This window comes from Lampris incognitus, chromosome 20, assembly GCF_029633865.1.
Source record: "Lampris incognitus isolate fLamInc1 chromosome 20, fLamInc1.hap2, whole genome shotgun sequence".
Classification (NCBI taxonomy): Eukaryota; Metazoa; Chordata; class Actinopteri; order Lampriformes; family Lampridae; genus Lampris; species Lampris incognitus.
In genome coordinates, this window is record NC_079230.1 from 2150052 (window position 1) to 2169343 (window position 19292).

At 41.7% G+C, this 19292-nt stretch overlaps 1 protein-coding gene across 1 annotated transcript in view; it reads left to right on the top strand.

Annotated features, from left to right (window-relative positions):
* Positions 1–411: 411 nt before the first annotated feature.
* si:ch73-71d17.2 (RPA-related protein RADX) overlaps positions 412–19292 on the top strand; it is a 60129-nt gene continuing 41248 nt past the window's right edge. Inside the window, 9 exon segments of the mRNA XM_056300522.1 lie at positions 412–434; positions 436–502; positions 6136–6250; positions 10898–11090; positions 12696–12823; positions 13478–13609; positions 13744–13907; positions 18394–18550; positions 18785–18893. Coding sequence (XP_056156497.1) covers positions 412–434; positions 436–502; positions 6136–6250; positions 10898–11090; positions 12696–12823; positions 13478–13609; positions 13744–13907; positions 18394–18550; positions 18785–18893 — 1088 coding nt within the window.

Genomic DNA, 19292 nt, shown 5'->3' on the forward strand with positions numbered 1-19292 from the left:
CCAGCACCCCCGCGACCCTGAGTAAGGATAAACAGTTTGGGTAATGGATGAATGAATGAATTCTGTCTTCTTTTGAAACTGGTTGCTGCAGGGAAATAATTGAAAACTACGCCATCTAGTGGTTAAATTCCCACCGTGGACGTACTATGTAATACATCCATGGTTCCCTCAGGCCAGAAATCTTCATTCATTTTCTGATGGCCAAGTATCGAACATGATTTCAGTGGCCGCACAGGTGTCAGAACCGCACGCTTCACGATATAAAGTCAACAACGAAAGGGGGGAAATATGCTAAAATCACGGTAAAAAGTTATTCCGTCTGGAACTGCTCGAAGGAGACGCCAGTCCTTTGACGACGTCACTTCCTCTCTCCGTGTTCGCGTCACGGAAGAAGCAGAATATTCCCCCACAATGCACCGCGTTGTTATTATTTTGACGCAACATGGCGGCTGCGAGCTGCGTCGTCCGGAGGTCTTTGTGTCGGTTCTCCTCACAGGGTCAGGTAAAGACAGACCGGACGAAAGGACGGCGGTTTTATCAGCGCTCTTGACGTTTTTATAACTGACAGCAGTAATGCGCCTCTCTCTGTCCGTCTGTTTCTCTCTCTCTCGCTCTCTCTCTCTCTCTCTATATATATATATCTGTCCATCATTTATCATTATTACACTCTCTGCCAATCCATCACTTAACATTATTATACTGTCTCTCTCTCCACCTATCTATCATTCATCATTATTATACTGTCTCTCTCTCCACCCTTCCATCATTTATCATTATTATACTCTCTCTCTCCACCCATCTATCATTCATCATTATTATACTCTCTCTCTCCACCCATCTATCATTTATCATTATTATACTCTCTCTCCATTCATCTATCATTTATCATTATTATACTCTCTCTCTCCACCCATCCATCATTTATCATTATTATACTCTCTCTCCATTCATCTATCATTTATCGTTATTATACTGTCTCTCCACCCATCCATCATTTATCATTATTATACTCTCTCTCCATTCATCTATCATTTATCGTTATTATACTGTCTCTCCACCCATCCATCATTTATCATTATACTGTCTCTCCATCCATCCATCATTTATCATTATTATACTCTCTCTCCATTCATCTATCATTTATCATTATTATACTCTCTCTCTCTCTCTCCACCCATCCATCATTTATCATTATACTGTCTCTCCATCCATCCATCATTTATCATAATATACTGTCTCCCCACCCATCCATCCATCCATCATTTATCATTTATACTGTCTCTCTCTCTCTCTCCATCCATCCATCATTTATCATTATACTGTCTCTCCATCCATCCATCATTTACCATAATATACTGTCTCCCCACCCATCCATTCATCTATCATTTATCATTATACTGTCTCTCTCTCTCCACCCATCCATCATTTATCATTATTATACTGTCTCTCTCTCCACCGTTCCATCATTTATAATTATTATACTCTCTCTCCATTCATCTATCATTTATCATTATACTGTCTCTCTTTCCACCCATCCATCATTTATCATTATTATACTCTCTCTCCATTCATCTATCATTTATCATTATTATACTGTCTCCATCCATCTATCATTTATCATTATTATACTCTCTCCATTCATCTATCATTTATCATTATTATACTGTCTCCACCCATCCATCATTTATCATTATACTGTCTCTCCATCCATCCATCATTTATCATATTATACTGTCTCCCCACCCATCCATCCATCCATCCATCATTTATCATTATTATACTGTCTCTCTCTCTCCATCCACCCATCCATCATTTATCGTTATTATACTGTCTCTCCACCGATCCATCATTTATCATTATTATACTCTCTCTCCATTCATCTATCATTTATCGTTATTATACTGTCTCTCCAGCCATCCATCATTTATCATTATACTGTCTCTCCATCCATCCATCATTTATCATTATTATACTGTCTCTCCATTCATCCATCATTTATCAATATTGTACTCTCTCTCTCTCCACCCATCCATCATTTATCATTATACTGTCTCTCCATCCATCCATCATTTATCATAATATACTGTCTCCCCACCCATCCATCCATCCATCCATCATTTATCATTTATACTGTCTCTCTCTCTCTCTCCACCCATCCATTATTTATCATTATACTGTCTCTCCATCCATCCATCATTTATCATAATATACTGTCTCCCCACCCATCCATTCATCTATCATTTATCATTATACTGTCTCTCTCTCTCCACCCATCCATCATTTATCATTATTATACTGTCTCTCTCTCCACCCTTCCATCATTTATAATTATTATACTCTCTCGCCATTCATCTATCATTTATCATTATACTGTCTCTCTTTCCACCCATCCATCATTTATCGTTATTATACTCTCTCTCCATTCATCTATCATTTATCATTATTATACTATCTCCATCCATCTATCATTTATCATTATTATACTCTCTCCATTCATCTATCATTTATCATTATTATACTGTCTCCACCCATCCATCATTTATCATTATTCTGTCTCTCCATCCATCCATCATTTATCATATTATACTGTCTCCCCACCCATCCATCCATCCATCCATCATTTATCATTATTATACTGTCTCTCTCTCTCCATTCACCCATCCATCATTTATCGTTATTATACTGTCTCTCCACCCATCCATCATTTATCATTATTAAACTGTCTCTCTCTCTCCACCCATCCATCATTTATCATTATACTGTCTCTCCATCCATCCATCATTTATCATTATTATACTCTCTCTCCATTCATCTATCATTTATCATTATACTGTCTCTCTTTCCACCCATCCATCATTTATCATTATTATACTCTCTCTCCATTCATCTATCATTTATCATTATTATACTGTCTCCATCCATCTATCATTTATCATTATTATACTCTCTCCATTCATCTATCATTTATCATTATTATACTGTCTCCACCCATCCATCATTTATCATTATACTGTCTCTCCATCCATCCATCATTTATCATATTATACTGTCTCCCCACCCATCCATCCATCCATCCATCATTTATCATTATTATACTGTCTCTCTCTCTCCATTCACCCATCCATCATTTATCGTTATTATACTGTCTCTCCACCCATCCATCATTTATCATTATTAAACTGTCTCTCTGTCTCCACCCATCCATCATTTATCATTATACTGTCTCTCCATCCATCCATCATTTATCATTATTATACTCTCTCTCCATTCATCTATCATTTATCATTATACTGTCTCTCTTTCCACCCATCCATCATTTATCATTATTATACTCTCTCTCCATTCATCTATCATTTATCATTATTATACTGTCTCCATCCATCTATCATTTATCATTATTATACTCTCTCCATTCATCTATCATTTATCATTATTATACTGTCTCCACCCATCCATCATTTATCATTATACTGTCTCTCCATCCATCCATCATTTATCATATTATACTGTCTCCCCATCCATCCATCCATCATTTATCATTATTATACTGTCTCTCTCTCTCCATTCACCCATCCATCATTTATCGTTATTATACTGTCTCTCCACCCATCCATCATTTATCATTATTAAACTGTCTCTCTCTCTCTACCCATCCATCATTTATCATTATACCTTTCTCTCCATCCATCCATCATTTATCATTATTATACTCTCTCTCCATTCATCTATCATTTATCATTATTATACTGTCTCTCTCTCCACCCATCCATCATTTATCATTATACTGTCTCTCCATCCATCCATCATTTATCATATTATACTGTCTCCCCACCCATCCATCCATCCATCCATCATTTATCATTATTATACTGTCTCTCTCTCTCCATCCACCCATCCATCATTTATCGTTATACTGTCTCTCCATCCATCCATCATTTATCATATTATACTGTCTCCCCACCCATCCATCCATCCATCCATCCATCATTTATCATTATTATACTGTCTCTCTCTCTCCATCCACCCATCCATCATTTATCGTTATTATACTGTCTCTCCACCCATCCATCATTTATCATTATTATACTGTCTCTCTCTCTCCACCCATCCATCATTTATCATTATACTGTCTCTCCATTCATCCATCATTTATCATTATTATACTCTCTCTCCATTCATCTATCATTTATCATTATTATACTCTCTCTCTCTCTCCAACCATCCATCATTTATCATTATACTGTCTCTCCATCCATCCATCATTTATCATATTATACTGTCTCCCCACCCATCCATCATCCATCCATCATTTATCATTATTATACTGTCTCTCTCTCTCCATCCACCCATCCATCATTTATCGTTATTATACCGTCTCTCCACCCATCCATCATTTATCATTATTATACTGTCTCTCTCTCTCTCCACCCATCCATCATTTATCATTATCATACTGTCTCTCTCTCTCCATCCACCCATCCATCATTTATCATTATTATACTGTCTCTCCACCCATCCATCATTTATCATTATACTGTCTCTCCACCCATCCATCATTTATCATTATTATACTGTCTCTCTCTCTCCACCCATCCATCATTTATCATTATTATACTCTCTCTCTCCATCCACCCATCCATCATTTATCGTTATTATACTGTCTCTCCACCCATCCATCATTTATCATTATTATACTGTCTCTCTCTCTCCACCCATCCATCATTTATCATTATTATACTGTCTCTCTCTCATCCACCCATCCATCATTTATCATTATTATACTGTCTCCACCCATCCATCTATCCACTCATCCATCGTTTATCATTATTATACTGTGTATGACAGTACTCTGAATGTATAGTCCAACTATATGACAGTACTGTATGTATATAGTAGTACTGTGTGACAATACTATATGTAGATTAGTGCTGTGTGGAGTATTCTATTAGTGGTACTGTATGTAGTACTGTGTGTGTAGTATTATTTTATGACCGTGCTGTATGTATGTATGTATGTGTGTATGTGTGTATGTGTGTGTTTGTATATGTATATGTCTATGTATATATATGTGTGTGTGTGTGTGTGTGTGTGTGTGTGTGTGTGTGTGTGTGTGTATGTATGTATGTATGTATCATGTATTATGTATGTATGTATGTGTATGCATGTATTATGTATGTGTGTGTGTGTATGTATGTATGTGTGTATGTGTGTATGTATGTGTGTGTGTATGTGTATCTAGTATGTATGTATGTATGTATGTATGTATGTATGTATGTGTGTGTGTGTGTGTGTGTGTGTGTGTGTGTGTGTGTGTGTGTGTGTGTGTGTATGTATGTGTATCTAGTATGTATGTATGTATGTATGTATGTATGTATGTATGTATGTATGTATGTATGTATGTATGTGTGTGTGTGTGTATGTGTGTGTGTGTGTGTGTGTGTGTGTGTGTGTGTGTGTGTGTGTGTATGTATGTACTATGTATGTGTGTGTGTGTGTGTATGTATGTATGTATGTATGTATGTATGTATGTATGTATGTACTATGTATGTACTATGTATGTGTATGTATGTATGTATGTATGTACTATGTATGTGTGTGTGTGTATGTATGTATGTGGGTATGTGTAGCAGCACTGCATGACAGTACTACAAGCTGTAGAGGGCGGGTCCAGGATCTGTTGGTGGATAAATGGCAGGTGTCCACATTAGTATGAGTTACACTGGGGTCTGAGGACAGCATGTTTTGTTGCTGTAAAGCCCCTGAGGCATATGTGTAGGTTGTGATACTGGGCTGTACAGATAAAACTGGCTTGACTTGACATTGGTTTGAATGTTGTGATAAAAAACAAACAAACTGTAATGAAACTCTGGAAAACCAGAATGTCTGTGGCTCGTTACCATGTTCATAAAGAGAGATGAAAAACAGTTTCTGAATTTCCACCACAAAAGAAGAACGCTTGTTTTTGCTTTTAGAAGTGGTTGATGACATAGTCCTGTACATAAAACACAACCGACCCACATTTGAATGGTTTTGCTTAAGAATTAGGTTTGGATGGAGGGAGAGCTCCTGCTAGTCTGTCTGGTGGGACTGGGACTTAGCATTAAATCCAGTTTTCTGTCCTTCTTCCCAAACCAGATGATCCAGACCCGTTCTTCGGTCGTCTGCCGAGAACCGCTTTCTGTTATCAGCCTGCAACGCTATGGACGAGACCTGGGCTCCTCCATCTTCTTCCCACAGGCCGTCCTTTCAGGTAGAGAAAACTTCACTGCACCACCCAACAGTGGGTGGAAAAAGTCTACACACCCCTCCTGAAGCGGCAGATTTTTGTGATGTAAAATAATTTACGGCTGCTGATCGATTAAAAAAAGTAATTAATTATTTGCACAATTTGCTGTGATTAATCACGATTAATGCTTTTTTCTTCTTAGGACTGAAGCTTGTAATAATGGATATTTAAATGTGAAATCATGGAATTAATGTGGAATCAACACAAAGGAAGTATATTTAAATTCAAATACTATTGTTTAATAGCATCTTTTTAGCTTTGAACACAGATTCTGCCCTGTGAAGTACAGATTCCCAGTAAAACCATCAAGGCCATTAAAACTGCCTGTCAGCTTGGAAGGCACATTGCTGATGTTCACTAACAGGGATGGGATGGGGTGGGGATGAGTCGTTGCCTCAAGTGAAGGAGTTCAAGTATCTCGGGGTCTTGTTCACGAGTGAGGGTAGGATGGAGCGGGAGATTGACAGGTGGGTCGGTGCAGCATCAGCAGTAATGTGGACGTTGTGCCGGACCGTTGTGGTGAAGAGGGAGCTGAGCCGGAAGGCAAAGCTCTCAGTGTATCGTTCAGTCTTGGTCCCAACCCTCACCTATGGTCATGAGCTTTGGGTGGTGACTGAAAGGGTGAGATTGTGGATACAAGCGGCTGAAATGAGTTTCCTCCGTAGGGTGTCTGGGCTCAGCCTTAGAGATAGGGTGAGGAGCTCAGACATCCGGAGGGAGCTCAGAGTAGAGCTGCTCCTTTGCGTCGAAAGGAGCCAGTTGAGGTGGTTCGGGCATCTGATTAGGATGCCTCCTGGGCACCTTCCTTTGGAGGTTTTCCAGGTGCTTCCAACTGGAAGGAGACCCTGGGATAGACCCAGAACTCACTGGAGGGACTACATGTCCAATCTGGCCTGGGAAGGCCTTAGGATCCCCCAGGAGGAGCTGGAGGGCGTTAATGGAGAGAGGGAGATCTGGAGTGCCCTACTTAGCTTGCTGCCACCGCCATCCGACCCCGGAGAAGCGGCTGAAGATGAGATGAGATGAACTAACAGAAATAATTACAAAACCCAGGCCTACGTGTTAAAGTGCCAGTTGAATTTCAAACACATTAAGGCCATTAACATTACATGACATGACATGACATGACATGACATAACATTACAGTCATTTAGCCGATGCTTTTATTCAAAGCAACTTACAATAAGTGCATCATGTAACGTAGGAAGTCAGGAGAACTACTAGTCATCAGAGGTCATAAGTGCATCTTCTCTCTAAACAAGCATCTAAGAGCAAAACCAGTGCTAAAGTAAAAGCGCGAGAAAGAGATTTGTTTTTTTAATGAGTGAATACAATAAGTGCTAAGAGCAAGTAACATTAGATATCAACTTAGAAGGCAAACATTTCTTGTGTGCACTAATATATAGTCTATTATTAACAACAAAAAATATTTTCCATGTTCAAGTGCCAGTTGAATTTAAATTGTCATGAATTCACGACGTTTGTTATGTGTTCAATAAGAATGGTGCCTCACAGAGCCCCATATCTGTCCCAGTGGCACAGCACAGTGGAATATGGGGTATCCTGCATGAGGGGGTGAGGGCTGGGGGCAGATGAAACCTGCTGCTGTGGGGAAGCAGCACAGTAGAATATGGGGTATCCTGCATGAGGGGATGAGGGCTGGGGGCAGATGAAACCTGCTGCTGTGAGGAAGCAGCACAGTAGAATATGTGGTATCCTGCATGAGGGGGTGAGGGCTGGGGGCAGATGAAACCTGCTGCTGTGGGGAAGCAGCACAGTAGAATATGGGGTATCCTGCATGAGGGGGTGAGGGCTGGGGGCAGATGAAACCTGCTGCTGTGGGGAAGCAGCACAGTAGAATATGGGGTGTCCTGCATGAGGGGGTGAGGGCTGGGGGCAGATGAAACCTGCTGCTGTGGGGAAGCAGCACAGTAGAATATGTGGTATCCTGCATGAGGGGGTGAGGGCTGGGGGCAGATGAAACCTGCTGCTGTGGGGAAGCAGCACAGTAGAATATGGGGTATCCTGCATGAGGGGATGAGGGCTGGGGGCAGATGAAACCTGCTGCTGTGAGGAAGCAGCACAGTAGAATATGGGGTATCTTGCATGAGGGGATGAGGGCTGGGGGCAGATGAAACCTGCTGCTGTGGGGAAGCAGCACAGTAGAATATGGGGTATCCTGCATGAGGGGGTGAGGGCTGGGGGCAGATGAAACCTGCTGCTGTGAGGAAGAAGAGACGTAGGCTATGTCCTGTAGCAGTCTAGCGAGGAGCAGACTAAAGAGAAAAGACAGCTCTCCATGTGCCGACAGGCAGGAGGGAGAGCGCACAACCCCCAATATGCCTGTGAAACAGCCTCGCACAACCACAGGAAGTAAACAAAATGTAGCCGCGTTAATTGTGTTAAATTTTTTAATGTGTTAAATGTTTCAAATTAATGACGAGCATTAATGCGTTAATTTTGGAAGCAATCAGAAATGAAAGCAAGATAAATCATCAACATAACTCCAGTCAGAACTTTTTCCACCTTTAATGTGTAATTGCAACCTATAGAATTCAAGTGGAAAACAAACTCAAACATTGTAGGAAAAGGAAAAATAAAGGTACAGTGAGCTGGTTGCATAAGTGTGCCCACCCCTACACTCACACTGCTGAAGCACGTTCTGATCTGGGTGCAGCACTCAGCCCCTGTAGGTGCGACTGTCAGCCCGGCTCGCTAACATGTTCCCGCTCTTCATACTAAAATGTTCCAGATCGTCAGCTTGTGAGGGCACAGCCCTCTCCGGGTCACCCCACAGATCCCGTGTTGGATTCAGGGCTGGACTCTGGCTGGACCGTCACATTTTCCTAATGTGATGCAGCCTGGTAAACCGTTTACGCTCACGCATGTGCGACTCACGTCTGGAGTTTTGATAATCCAAAAGTTATGAAGGAACAACTTCCTGTAGGTTGCAGTCAAAACAGGAAGTGTTGCATATTCTTCTCGCCGCCTGATCTGAGTCAGCCGCAGATGTGAGTCACGTATGTGCAAGTGTAAAGGTTTACCCAGCTTGAGGAAGATAAAGACAGAGTCAGGGTGCGAGGGTCCACCTCAGGGGCTGCACATCCTCACACTGACAGGCAAGAGGTTTCATTAGCTAGCTGTTTTAGCTTCAGGGCTGCATATTAAAACCTACTTCCCACATTTCCCGTTCAGTCGACTTGGTGCTGTGCAAGTCTGATAAAGGCAGGAAAACACCGGCTTTTCTGTGTGTGTGTGTGTGTGTGTGTGTGTGTGTGTGTGTGTGTGTGTGTGTCTGCTGCTAGTCTCTCATACTACTGGATCTGTCAGCCTGATAATGTTGTGTGCAGTTATGACTGTATGATCAGCTACCTCTCGTGGTTGCAGTGATTCAAAACCTTTGACAAACCTGTGTTACTCCTCAGCTGAGTGGTGCCTCCTCCGCTGGTTTGTGTTACTCCTCAGCTGAGCGGTGCCTCCTCCGCTGGTTTGTGTTACTCCTCAGCTGAGCGGTGCCTCCTCCGCTGGTTTGTGTTACTCCTCAGCTGAGCGGTGCCTCCTCCGCTGGTTTGTGTTACTCCTCAGCTGAGCGGTGCCTCCTCCGCTGGTTTGTGTTACTCCTCAGCTGAGCGGTGCCTCCTCCGCTGGTTTGTGTTACTCCTCAGCTGAGCGGTGCCTCCTCCGCTGGTTTGTGTTACTCCTCAGCTGAGCGGTGCCTCCTCCGCTGGTCTGTGTTACTCCTCAGCTGAGCGGTGCCTCCTCCGCTGGTCTGTGTTACTCCTCAGCTGAGCGGTGCCTCCTCCGCTGGTTTGTGTTACTCCTCAGCTGAGCGGTGCCTCCTCCGCTGGTTTGTGTTACTCCTCAGCTGAGCGGTGCCTCCTCCGCTGGTCTGTGTTACTCCTCAGCTGAGCGGTGCCTCCTCCGCTGGTCTGTGTTACTCCTCAGCGGAGCGGTGCCTCCTCCGCTGGTTTGTGTTACTCCTCAGCGGAGCGGTGCCTCCTCCGCTGGTTTGTGTTACTCCTCCGCTGGTTTGTGTTACTCCTCAGCTGAGCGGTGCCTCCTCCGCTGGTTTGTGTTACTCCTCCGCTGGTTTGTGTTACTCCTCAGCTGAGCGGTGCCTCCTCCGCTGGTTTGCGTTACTCCTCAGCTGAGCGGTGCCTCCTCCGCTGGATTGCGTTACTCCTCAGCTGAGCGGTGCCTCCTCCGCTGGTTTGTGTTACTCCTCAGCTGAGCGGTGCCTCCTCCGCTGGTTTGTGTTACTCCTCCGCTGGTCTGCGTTACTCCTCAGCGGAGCGGTGCCTCCTCCGCTGGTTTGCGTTACTCCTCAGCTGAGCGGTGCCTCCTCCGCTGGATTGCGTTACTCCTCAGCTGAGCGGTGCCTCCTCCGCTGGTTTGTGTTACTCCTCAGCTGAGCGGTGCCTCCTCCGCTGGTTTGTGTTACTCCTCAGCTGAGCGGTGCCTCCTCCGCTGGTTTGTGTTACTCCTCAGCTGAGCGGTACCTCCTCCGCTGGTTTGCCACTGAAGTTGGAGCACTGGAGAAGGGGAGTTACGCCTGGTGGAGTTGTGTACTCTGCTGAGTGCCCTCTTCACGGTTCATTGTGTTGTGTCCAGGTGATGACCTGTATGACCTCACAGTTAGTGATGGAGACTGTCGTTTGCGTGTGACGCTGGATCCTGCACTGAACTGGAGGGTGGAGAGAAACTCCCTTCGAGCCGGGTCTGTCCTGCGGAACAGCACCTTCATGCCGGCCCTGTCCGTCTGTGAAGACGCCGGATGTCCAGGTTCAGGACGGCGCTCAGACAGGTAACCCAGAGGAGTCCACACGATAATAAGAAGCCCAATATGAAAGTGTCGGTGACATCAAACTAAAACAATAAAAACATGAATCATACTGTAAGTAATGTAGTTAATACGATACTTTACATAATATAGACAACATACTGTGAATGATTTATTTCATGTCATTCTATAGGTAATGTAGTTATTAAACTGTAGATAATTTATTATACTATAGATCATGTCGTTATTAACTGTAGATCATGTATACTATAGATAATATAGTTATTAAACTGTAGATAATTTATTATACTATAGATAATATAGTTATTAAACTGCAGATAATTTATACGATAGATAATATAGTTATTAAACTAGATAATTTATTATACTATAGATAATATAGTTATTAAACTGCAGATAATTTATACTATAGATAATATAGTTATTAAACTGCAGATAATTTATACTATAGATAATATAGTTATTAAACTGCAGATCATTTATACTATAGATAATATAGTTATTAAACTGCAGATAATTTATACTATAGATAATATAGTTATTAAACTGTAGATAATTTATTATACTATAGATAATATAGTTATTAAACTGCAGATCATTTATACTATAGATAATATAGTTATTAAACTGCAGATAATTTATTATACTATAGATAATATAGTAAATTGCAGATCATTTATACTATAGATAATATAGTTATTAAACTGCAGATCATTTATACTATAGATAATATAGTTATTAAACTGTAGATAATTTATTATACTATAGATAATATAGTTATTAAACTGCAGATAGTTTATACTATAGATAATATAGTTATTAAACTGCAGATCATTTATACTATAGATAATATAGTTATTAAACTGCAGATCATTTATACTATAGATAATATAGTTATTAAACTGCAGATCATTTATACTATAGATAATATAGTTATTAAACTGCAGATCATTTATACTATAGATAATATAGTTATTAAACTGTAGATAATTTATTATACTATAGATAATATAGTTATTAAACTGCAGATAATTTATACTATAGATAATATAGTTATTAAACTGCAGATAATTTATTATACTATAGATAATATAGTTATTAAACTGCAGATAATTTATTATACTATAGATAATATAGTTATTAAACTGCAGATAATTTATTATACTATAGATAATATAGTTATTAAACTGTAGATCATTTGAAAAGGCTGTAACTCATTCATTAATGAAATACTTTGTTTTACTGCTTTTATATTCTCATTTTGTACATTTTTACGCATAACCACGGTTGGTCTTCTCCATTTAAGCCGACGCTAACGATGAAGAGCAGAGACGAAGGGAAATATTACTTCCTAAATACTTAAAGGAATGTGTAAAATCAGTACCCATGTGTTTTTTAACTGATCTTGCTTGCTACGGTTCAGAGGAAAGGTTGGAAAATGTTCGTGTTTGAACCTTTAAAACAGTTAGAAAAGTAAAACACATTTCTGGGATGTTCTGCACCACAAACACAGAACACAGCACAGTGCGTCTGATGACTGCTGGTCAGTTTCTTCCATCAGTAAAGATGGTTTTCAGCCTGTCTGTTCATAAGATTTCTGTGTGCTAGTTTCAGGCTGGTGAACGTGGAGGAAATCCAGGAGACAGGTTCCATGACTGGACCGGACCTGGACTATCTGCCCTGGTTCACACCCACTGAACCAGAGCCAGATCCAGATCCAGAACAGGAACCACCAGGTGAAGATAGATATACGTAGATAGAATGACAGATGGATAGATGGATGGATATATATATAAACTTAGCACAAAAAGTAAGGAAATGTGTGTATGGTAGATTATGTCTTTGTTGTTACGATGCTTCTTGGCAGTAAATCTTCTATCAGGCAGCTGATCATCAGCACCTGGGGTACCAGAAGCTCAACACAAGAGTCAACAACAACAGCAAAATAAGCTGTTTGGCATTGGCAGAGAAGATGTGGCACATTTTTCATGGGCACAACCCACATACTCAGCTCTGCTGCTCATCCCACAGATGCATGTTCCTTACACATGTGGCGCCATTTAAAAGGCAAATAAACAGGCTTTCCAACGGTATAAGATGTACTGCCAAGAAGCATTGTTACAACAAAGACATACTCTACCAAACACACATTTCCTTACTTTCTGTGCTAAGTATACGTATATACACACACACACACACACACACATATATATATACATACACATATACTTTCCCTACCGTTGAGTGTTTCTTTAAACAATTTTGTATATATATAAATATATTTACATTTATTTATTTATTTATATATATATAGATTGATTGATTGATTGATTGATTGATTGATTGATTGATTGATTGATTGATTGATTTGTCAACTGATTGATTGACAGGTCCACTGGTCCCTCTGAGAGCCAATAGGAGCACATTTCTGCCTCTGTGGAACAGCACTGACTTCAGTGGAGAGGTCTGGAGAGAGACTGTACCATCTGATGGAGAAGACGAGGAGGAGAGAGAGGAGGAAGGTAGGAGAGGAGACAACAGCATGGATGGATGACGGAGAGCTGAAGATGAACAGAAGTAAGAGACTGGATTTTATGTGTGTGTGTGTGTGTGTGTGTGTGTGTGTGTGTGTGTGTGTGTGTGTCTTCCTCAGCAGAGCGTCCCAGTGTGATGGTGCATGAGCTTTATGAAGGTTACCTATCTGGTCTTCAGGAAGTCACTGTGGGCGTGGTCACACGTCACCTGATTGTACGCATCATCAATAAGTCACACCTGATGTATTATGGGAAAACAGACAGGAACTGTCAATGCCCTTATAAGGTTAGATCTCACACACACACACACACACAAACACACACTCACTCACTTCTTGGATGTACAGTAAATGTCAGTGTGCGTTGGGAACTTGATTCGAGATGCATCTAGGATTTGGGTTCAGCGGTATTGCAGGTTCTGATGCAATGCCCTTGTCTGGCTCTAGACAGGGTTCAGGTGCCTGGCTTCAGCGCCCGGGGTTTCAGGTCATAATGTTCTGTGCTTCTTTAACTGCACACGGGATTCAAACACGTGGCTTCAGAGCCTGGTGTTTCATTTGTCATGCTGTACCCTCTGAAGTGATCCTGTCATGTGCTGTACCCATGCTGTGCCCTGTGATGGGCTGGCGGCCTGTCCAGGGTGTCTCCCCACCTGCCACCCACTGACTGCTGGGATAGGCTCCAGCATCCCCGCCACCCTGAGAGCAGGCTGAGTGGTGTGGATGATGGATGATGGATAGATGATGGCTGGTGTTTCATCAGATCTAAATCCAGTATTGAATCTGCTTGTCAGATCTGAAGCCACTTGAGTCCCGTATCCAAGCTGTTTGGTAAACTGTAAAAAGGAATCAACTTGTTACTTTTGATTCGCAGCTTTTTGGGCTGGTTTTTGCCAATGGGCTGTGATGTCAGAAGTAGGTAAAAAGAAGCGTGCTTCCTGTAGGCGAACACGCATGATGACATCATTGCCTGTTGAAGCCACAGCAAAGATTTAATGACCTTTTATACAAAACTACATGTGGTTTTATCGGTACTCCAAAGCAGCTAATGACAGTTGTAGAGCAAAAGTCTGAATTATAGGGAAAACTGTAACAAGAGAGTTGTTTGACTTGGAGCTCATCGGATGCAGAGCTTTGATCAACTCAGAACCAGTTCTAGACAGAACCAGCATTTGAACCTCAACCCTAGATGCATCCATCATGTAGGTATTGTGGGTTTTTTTTTTGGATCCCCCCCCCCCTTTTCTCCTCAATGGTACTTGGCCGACTACCCCACTCTTCTGAGCCGTCCCGGTCTCTGCTCCACCCCCTCTGCTGATCCGGGGAGGGCTGCAGACTACCACATGCCTCCTCCCATACATGTGGAGTCACCAGCCGCTTCTTTTCACCTGACGGTGAGGAGTTTCACCAGGGGTACGTAGCACGTGGGAGGATCACGCTGTTCCCTCCCAGTTCCCCTCCCCCCCAAACAGTTGCCCCGACCGACCAGAGGAGGCACAAGTGCAGCGACCAGGACACATCCAGCTTCCCACCCACAGACATGGCCAATTGTGTCTGTATGGACGCCCAGTCAAGCCCTAGATATTGTGTATTGTGTATTTGTATGTATATTGTGTGGTATTGTGTATTGTGTATAGCCTAGATCAGCGTTTCCCAACCCAGTCCTCAAGGAACCCGTATCCTGCAGATTTTCATTGTAACCCTGCATAGGTAGCCCTGCTTGTACTTACTCATCTCACAGCACTTAATTATGCAAAGTGTGCAACATCTGACATAATTCATGCTGATTGGTTGAATAACTACAAACAGGTAACTGTTTGTAGTTATTCAACTACTGTAGTCATACTGACTGAGTAATAACCAGCAACTGTAGTCATACTAACTGAGTATTAACCAGTTACTGTAGTCATACTGACTATTAACCAACTACTGTATTCATACTGACTGAGTGTTAACCAGTTACTGTAGTCATACTGACTATTAACCAACTACTGTATTCATACTGACTGAGTGTTAACCAGTTACTGTAGTCATACTGACTATTAACCAACTACTGCAGTCATACTGACTGAGTGTTAACCAGTTACTGTAGTCATACTGACTGAGTATTAACCAACTACTGTATTCATACTGACTGAGTGTTAACCAGTTACTGTAGTCATACTGACTATTAACCAACTACTGCAGTCATACTGACTGAGTGTTAACCAGTTACTGTAGTCATACTGACTATTAACCAACTACTGCAGTCATACTGACTGAGTGTTAACCAGTTACTGTAGTCATACTGACTGAGTATTAACCAGTTATTGTAGTCGTACTGGCTGGGTATTAACCAGCTACTGCAGTCATACTGGCTGTGTGTTAACCAGTTACTGCAGTCATACTGACTGTGTATTAACCAGTTACTGTAGTTATACTGGCTGAGTATCAACCAGCTACTGCAGTCATACTGGCTGTGTGTTAACCAGTTACTGCAGTCATACTGACTGTGTATTAACCAGTTACTGTAGTTATACTGGCTGAGTATTAACCAGTTACTGCAGTCATACTGACTGTGTATTAACCAGTTACTGTAGTCATACTGACTATTAACCAACTACTGCAGTCATACTGACTGAGTATTAACCGGCGACTGTAGTCATACTTACTATAACCAGTTACTGTAGTCAAACTGGCTGAGTATTAACCAGCTACTGTAGTTGTACTGGCTGAGTATTAACCAGCGACTGTAGTCATACTAACTGAGTATTAACCAGTTACTGTAGTCAAACTGGCTTAGTATTAACCAGCTACTGTAGTTATACTGACTGTGTATTAACCGGCGACTGTAGTCATACTGACTGAGTATTAACCACTTAGTGTAGTCATACTGACTGAGTATTAACCAGCTACTGTAGTCATACTGACTGAGTATTAACCACTTAGTGTAGTCATACTGACTGAGTATTAACCAGCTACTGTAGTCATACTGACTGTGTATTAACCAGTTACTGTAGTCGTACTGAGTATTAACCAACTACTGTAGTCATACTGACTGAGGATTAACCAGTTACTGTAGTCATACTGACTGAGTAATAACCGGCGACTGTAGTCATACTGACTGTGTATTAACCAGTTACTGTAGTCATACTGACTGAGTATTAACCAGTTACTGTAGTCATACTGACTATTAACCAGCTACTGCAGTCATACTGACTGAGTATTAACTGGCGACTGTAGTCATACTGACTGTGTATTAACCAGCTACTGTAGTCATACTGACTGTGTATTAACCAGTTACTGTAGTCATACTGACTATTAACCAGCTACTGCAGTCATACTGACTGAGTATTAACCGGCGACTGTAGTCATACTGACTGAGTATTAACCAGTTACTGTAGTCATACTGACTGAGTATTAACTGGCGACTGTAGTCATACTGACTGTGTATTAACCAGCTACTGTAGTCATACTGACTGTGTATTAACCAGTTACTGTAGTCATACTGACTGAGTATTAACCAGCAACTGTAGTGATAATGACCGAGTATTAACCAGTTACTGTGGTCATACTGACTGAGTATTAACCAGCGACTGCAGTCATACTGACTGTGTATTAACCAGTTACTGTAGTCATACTGACTATTAACCAACTACTGCAGTCATACTGACTGAGTGTTAACCAGTTACTGTAGTCATACTGACTGAGTATTAACCAGCAACTGTAGTCAAACTAACTGAGTATTAACCAGTTATTGTAGTCGTACTGGCTGAGTATTAACCAGCTACTGTAGTCATACTGACTGTGTATTAACCAGTTACTGCAGTCATACTGACTGTGTATTAACCAGTTACTGTAGTCATACTGACTGAGTATCAACCAGTTATTGTAGTCATATTGGCTGAGTATTAACCAGTTACTGCAGTCATACTGACTGTGTGTTAACCAGTTACTGTAGTCATATTGGCTGAGTATCAACCAGCTACTGCAGTCATACTGGCTGTGTATTAACCAGTTACTGCAGTCATACTGACTGTGTATTAACCAGTTACTGTAGTCATACTGACTGTGTATTAACCAGTTACTGTAGTTATACTGGCTGAGTATCAACCAGCTACTGCAGTCATACTGGCTGTGTATTAACCAGTTACTGCAGTCATACTGACTGTGTATTAACCAGTTACTGTAGTCATACTGACTGAGTATTAACCAGTTATTGTAGTCATATTGGCTGAGTATTAACCAGTTACTGTAGTTATACTGACTGTGTATTAACCAGTTACTGCAGTCATACTGACTGTGTATTAACCAGCTACTGTAGTTATACTGGCTGAGTATTAACCAGCTACTGTAGTTATACTGACTGTGTATTAACCAGCTACTGTAGTTATACTGACTGTGTATTAACCAGCTACTGTAGTTATACTGACTGTGTATTAACCAGCTACTGTAGTTATACTGACTGTGTATTAACCAGCTACTGTAGTTATACTGACTGTGTATTAACCAGCTACTGTAGTTATACTGACTGTGTATTAACCAGCTACTGTAGTTATACTGACTGTGTATTAACCAGTTACTGTAGTCATACTGACTGTGTATTAACCAGCTACTGTAGTTATACTGACTGTGTATTAACCAGCTACTGTAGTTATACTGACTGTGTATTAACCAGCTACTGTAGTTATACTGACTGTGTATTAACCAGTTACTGGCTGGATTATGTTGTCAAAGAATTTAGACCAAATACTGATTCTCTGTCTGTCTGTGTGTCTGTCTGTGTGTCTCCAGGCGATGCTGGAGGTGTGTGACAGGACAGCCAGTGTGTGTGTGGTTCTCTGGAACAGTGTGTGTGTTGAGTGGTACAGATCTCTGAGACCGGGTCAGATTCTCAAACTAAGCCGCTACCGAGTCAAACCAAGATATGCTGCCAAGGACAGAGATATAGGTACACACATACACATACACATACACCAACACGCATATGCAAAAGTATATGCTCACGCACACATCAGGTACACTGAGCGTGATGTCAAACCTGGTGCTCATTCTCTTTCTCTCTCGCTCTCTGTCTCTCTCTCTGTCTCTCTCTCTGTCTCTCTCTGTCTCTCTCTGCCTGTCTGTCTCTGTCTGTCTGTCTGTCTCTCTCTCCCTCTCTGTCTCTGTCTCTCGCTCTCTCTAGAGATCAGTGTAAACAGCAGGAATCCTACCACTCATATCTCTATCCTCCCAGAATTCTGTGTATCTCCCAACTACCGACCACCTCAACCTGTGTACAATTTCTACTGTGGGTATGCACACACGCACACACACACACACACACACACACACACACACACACACACACTATCATCATCGGCGGTCACTTGGGGTCGAGTATGACTGTCCTCTTTCTAGGTCCTTGTGGGTCTTCAGGTGGATGTAGAGGTCGATCCTAGAGCTTTGGGGCAATGTGGGCAAGGGTGTGAAGGAGTGGTTGAGGATGGGGTTTGGGCTTTTCTGGTAACTCGCTACTTTCTGAGTGCGTTTGTTTTCAGCAGCACGGAGGAGATCATGGTTGTAGTGCCCAGCACCCTCATGGACAGCCAGTCTCCAGGCTTCCCTGTTTTTTCTGCTTGTTCCCAGGTGTTAAGGTTGATGCCAAGCCTTTTGATATAGGACTTGATGTTCTCTTTATATCGCTTCTTTTG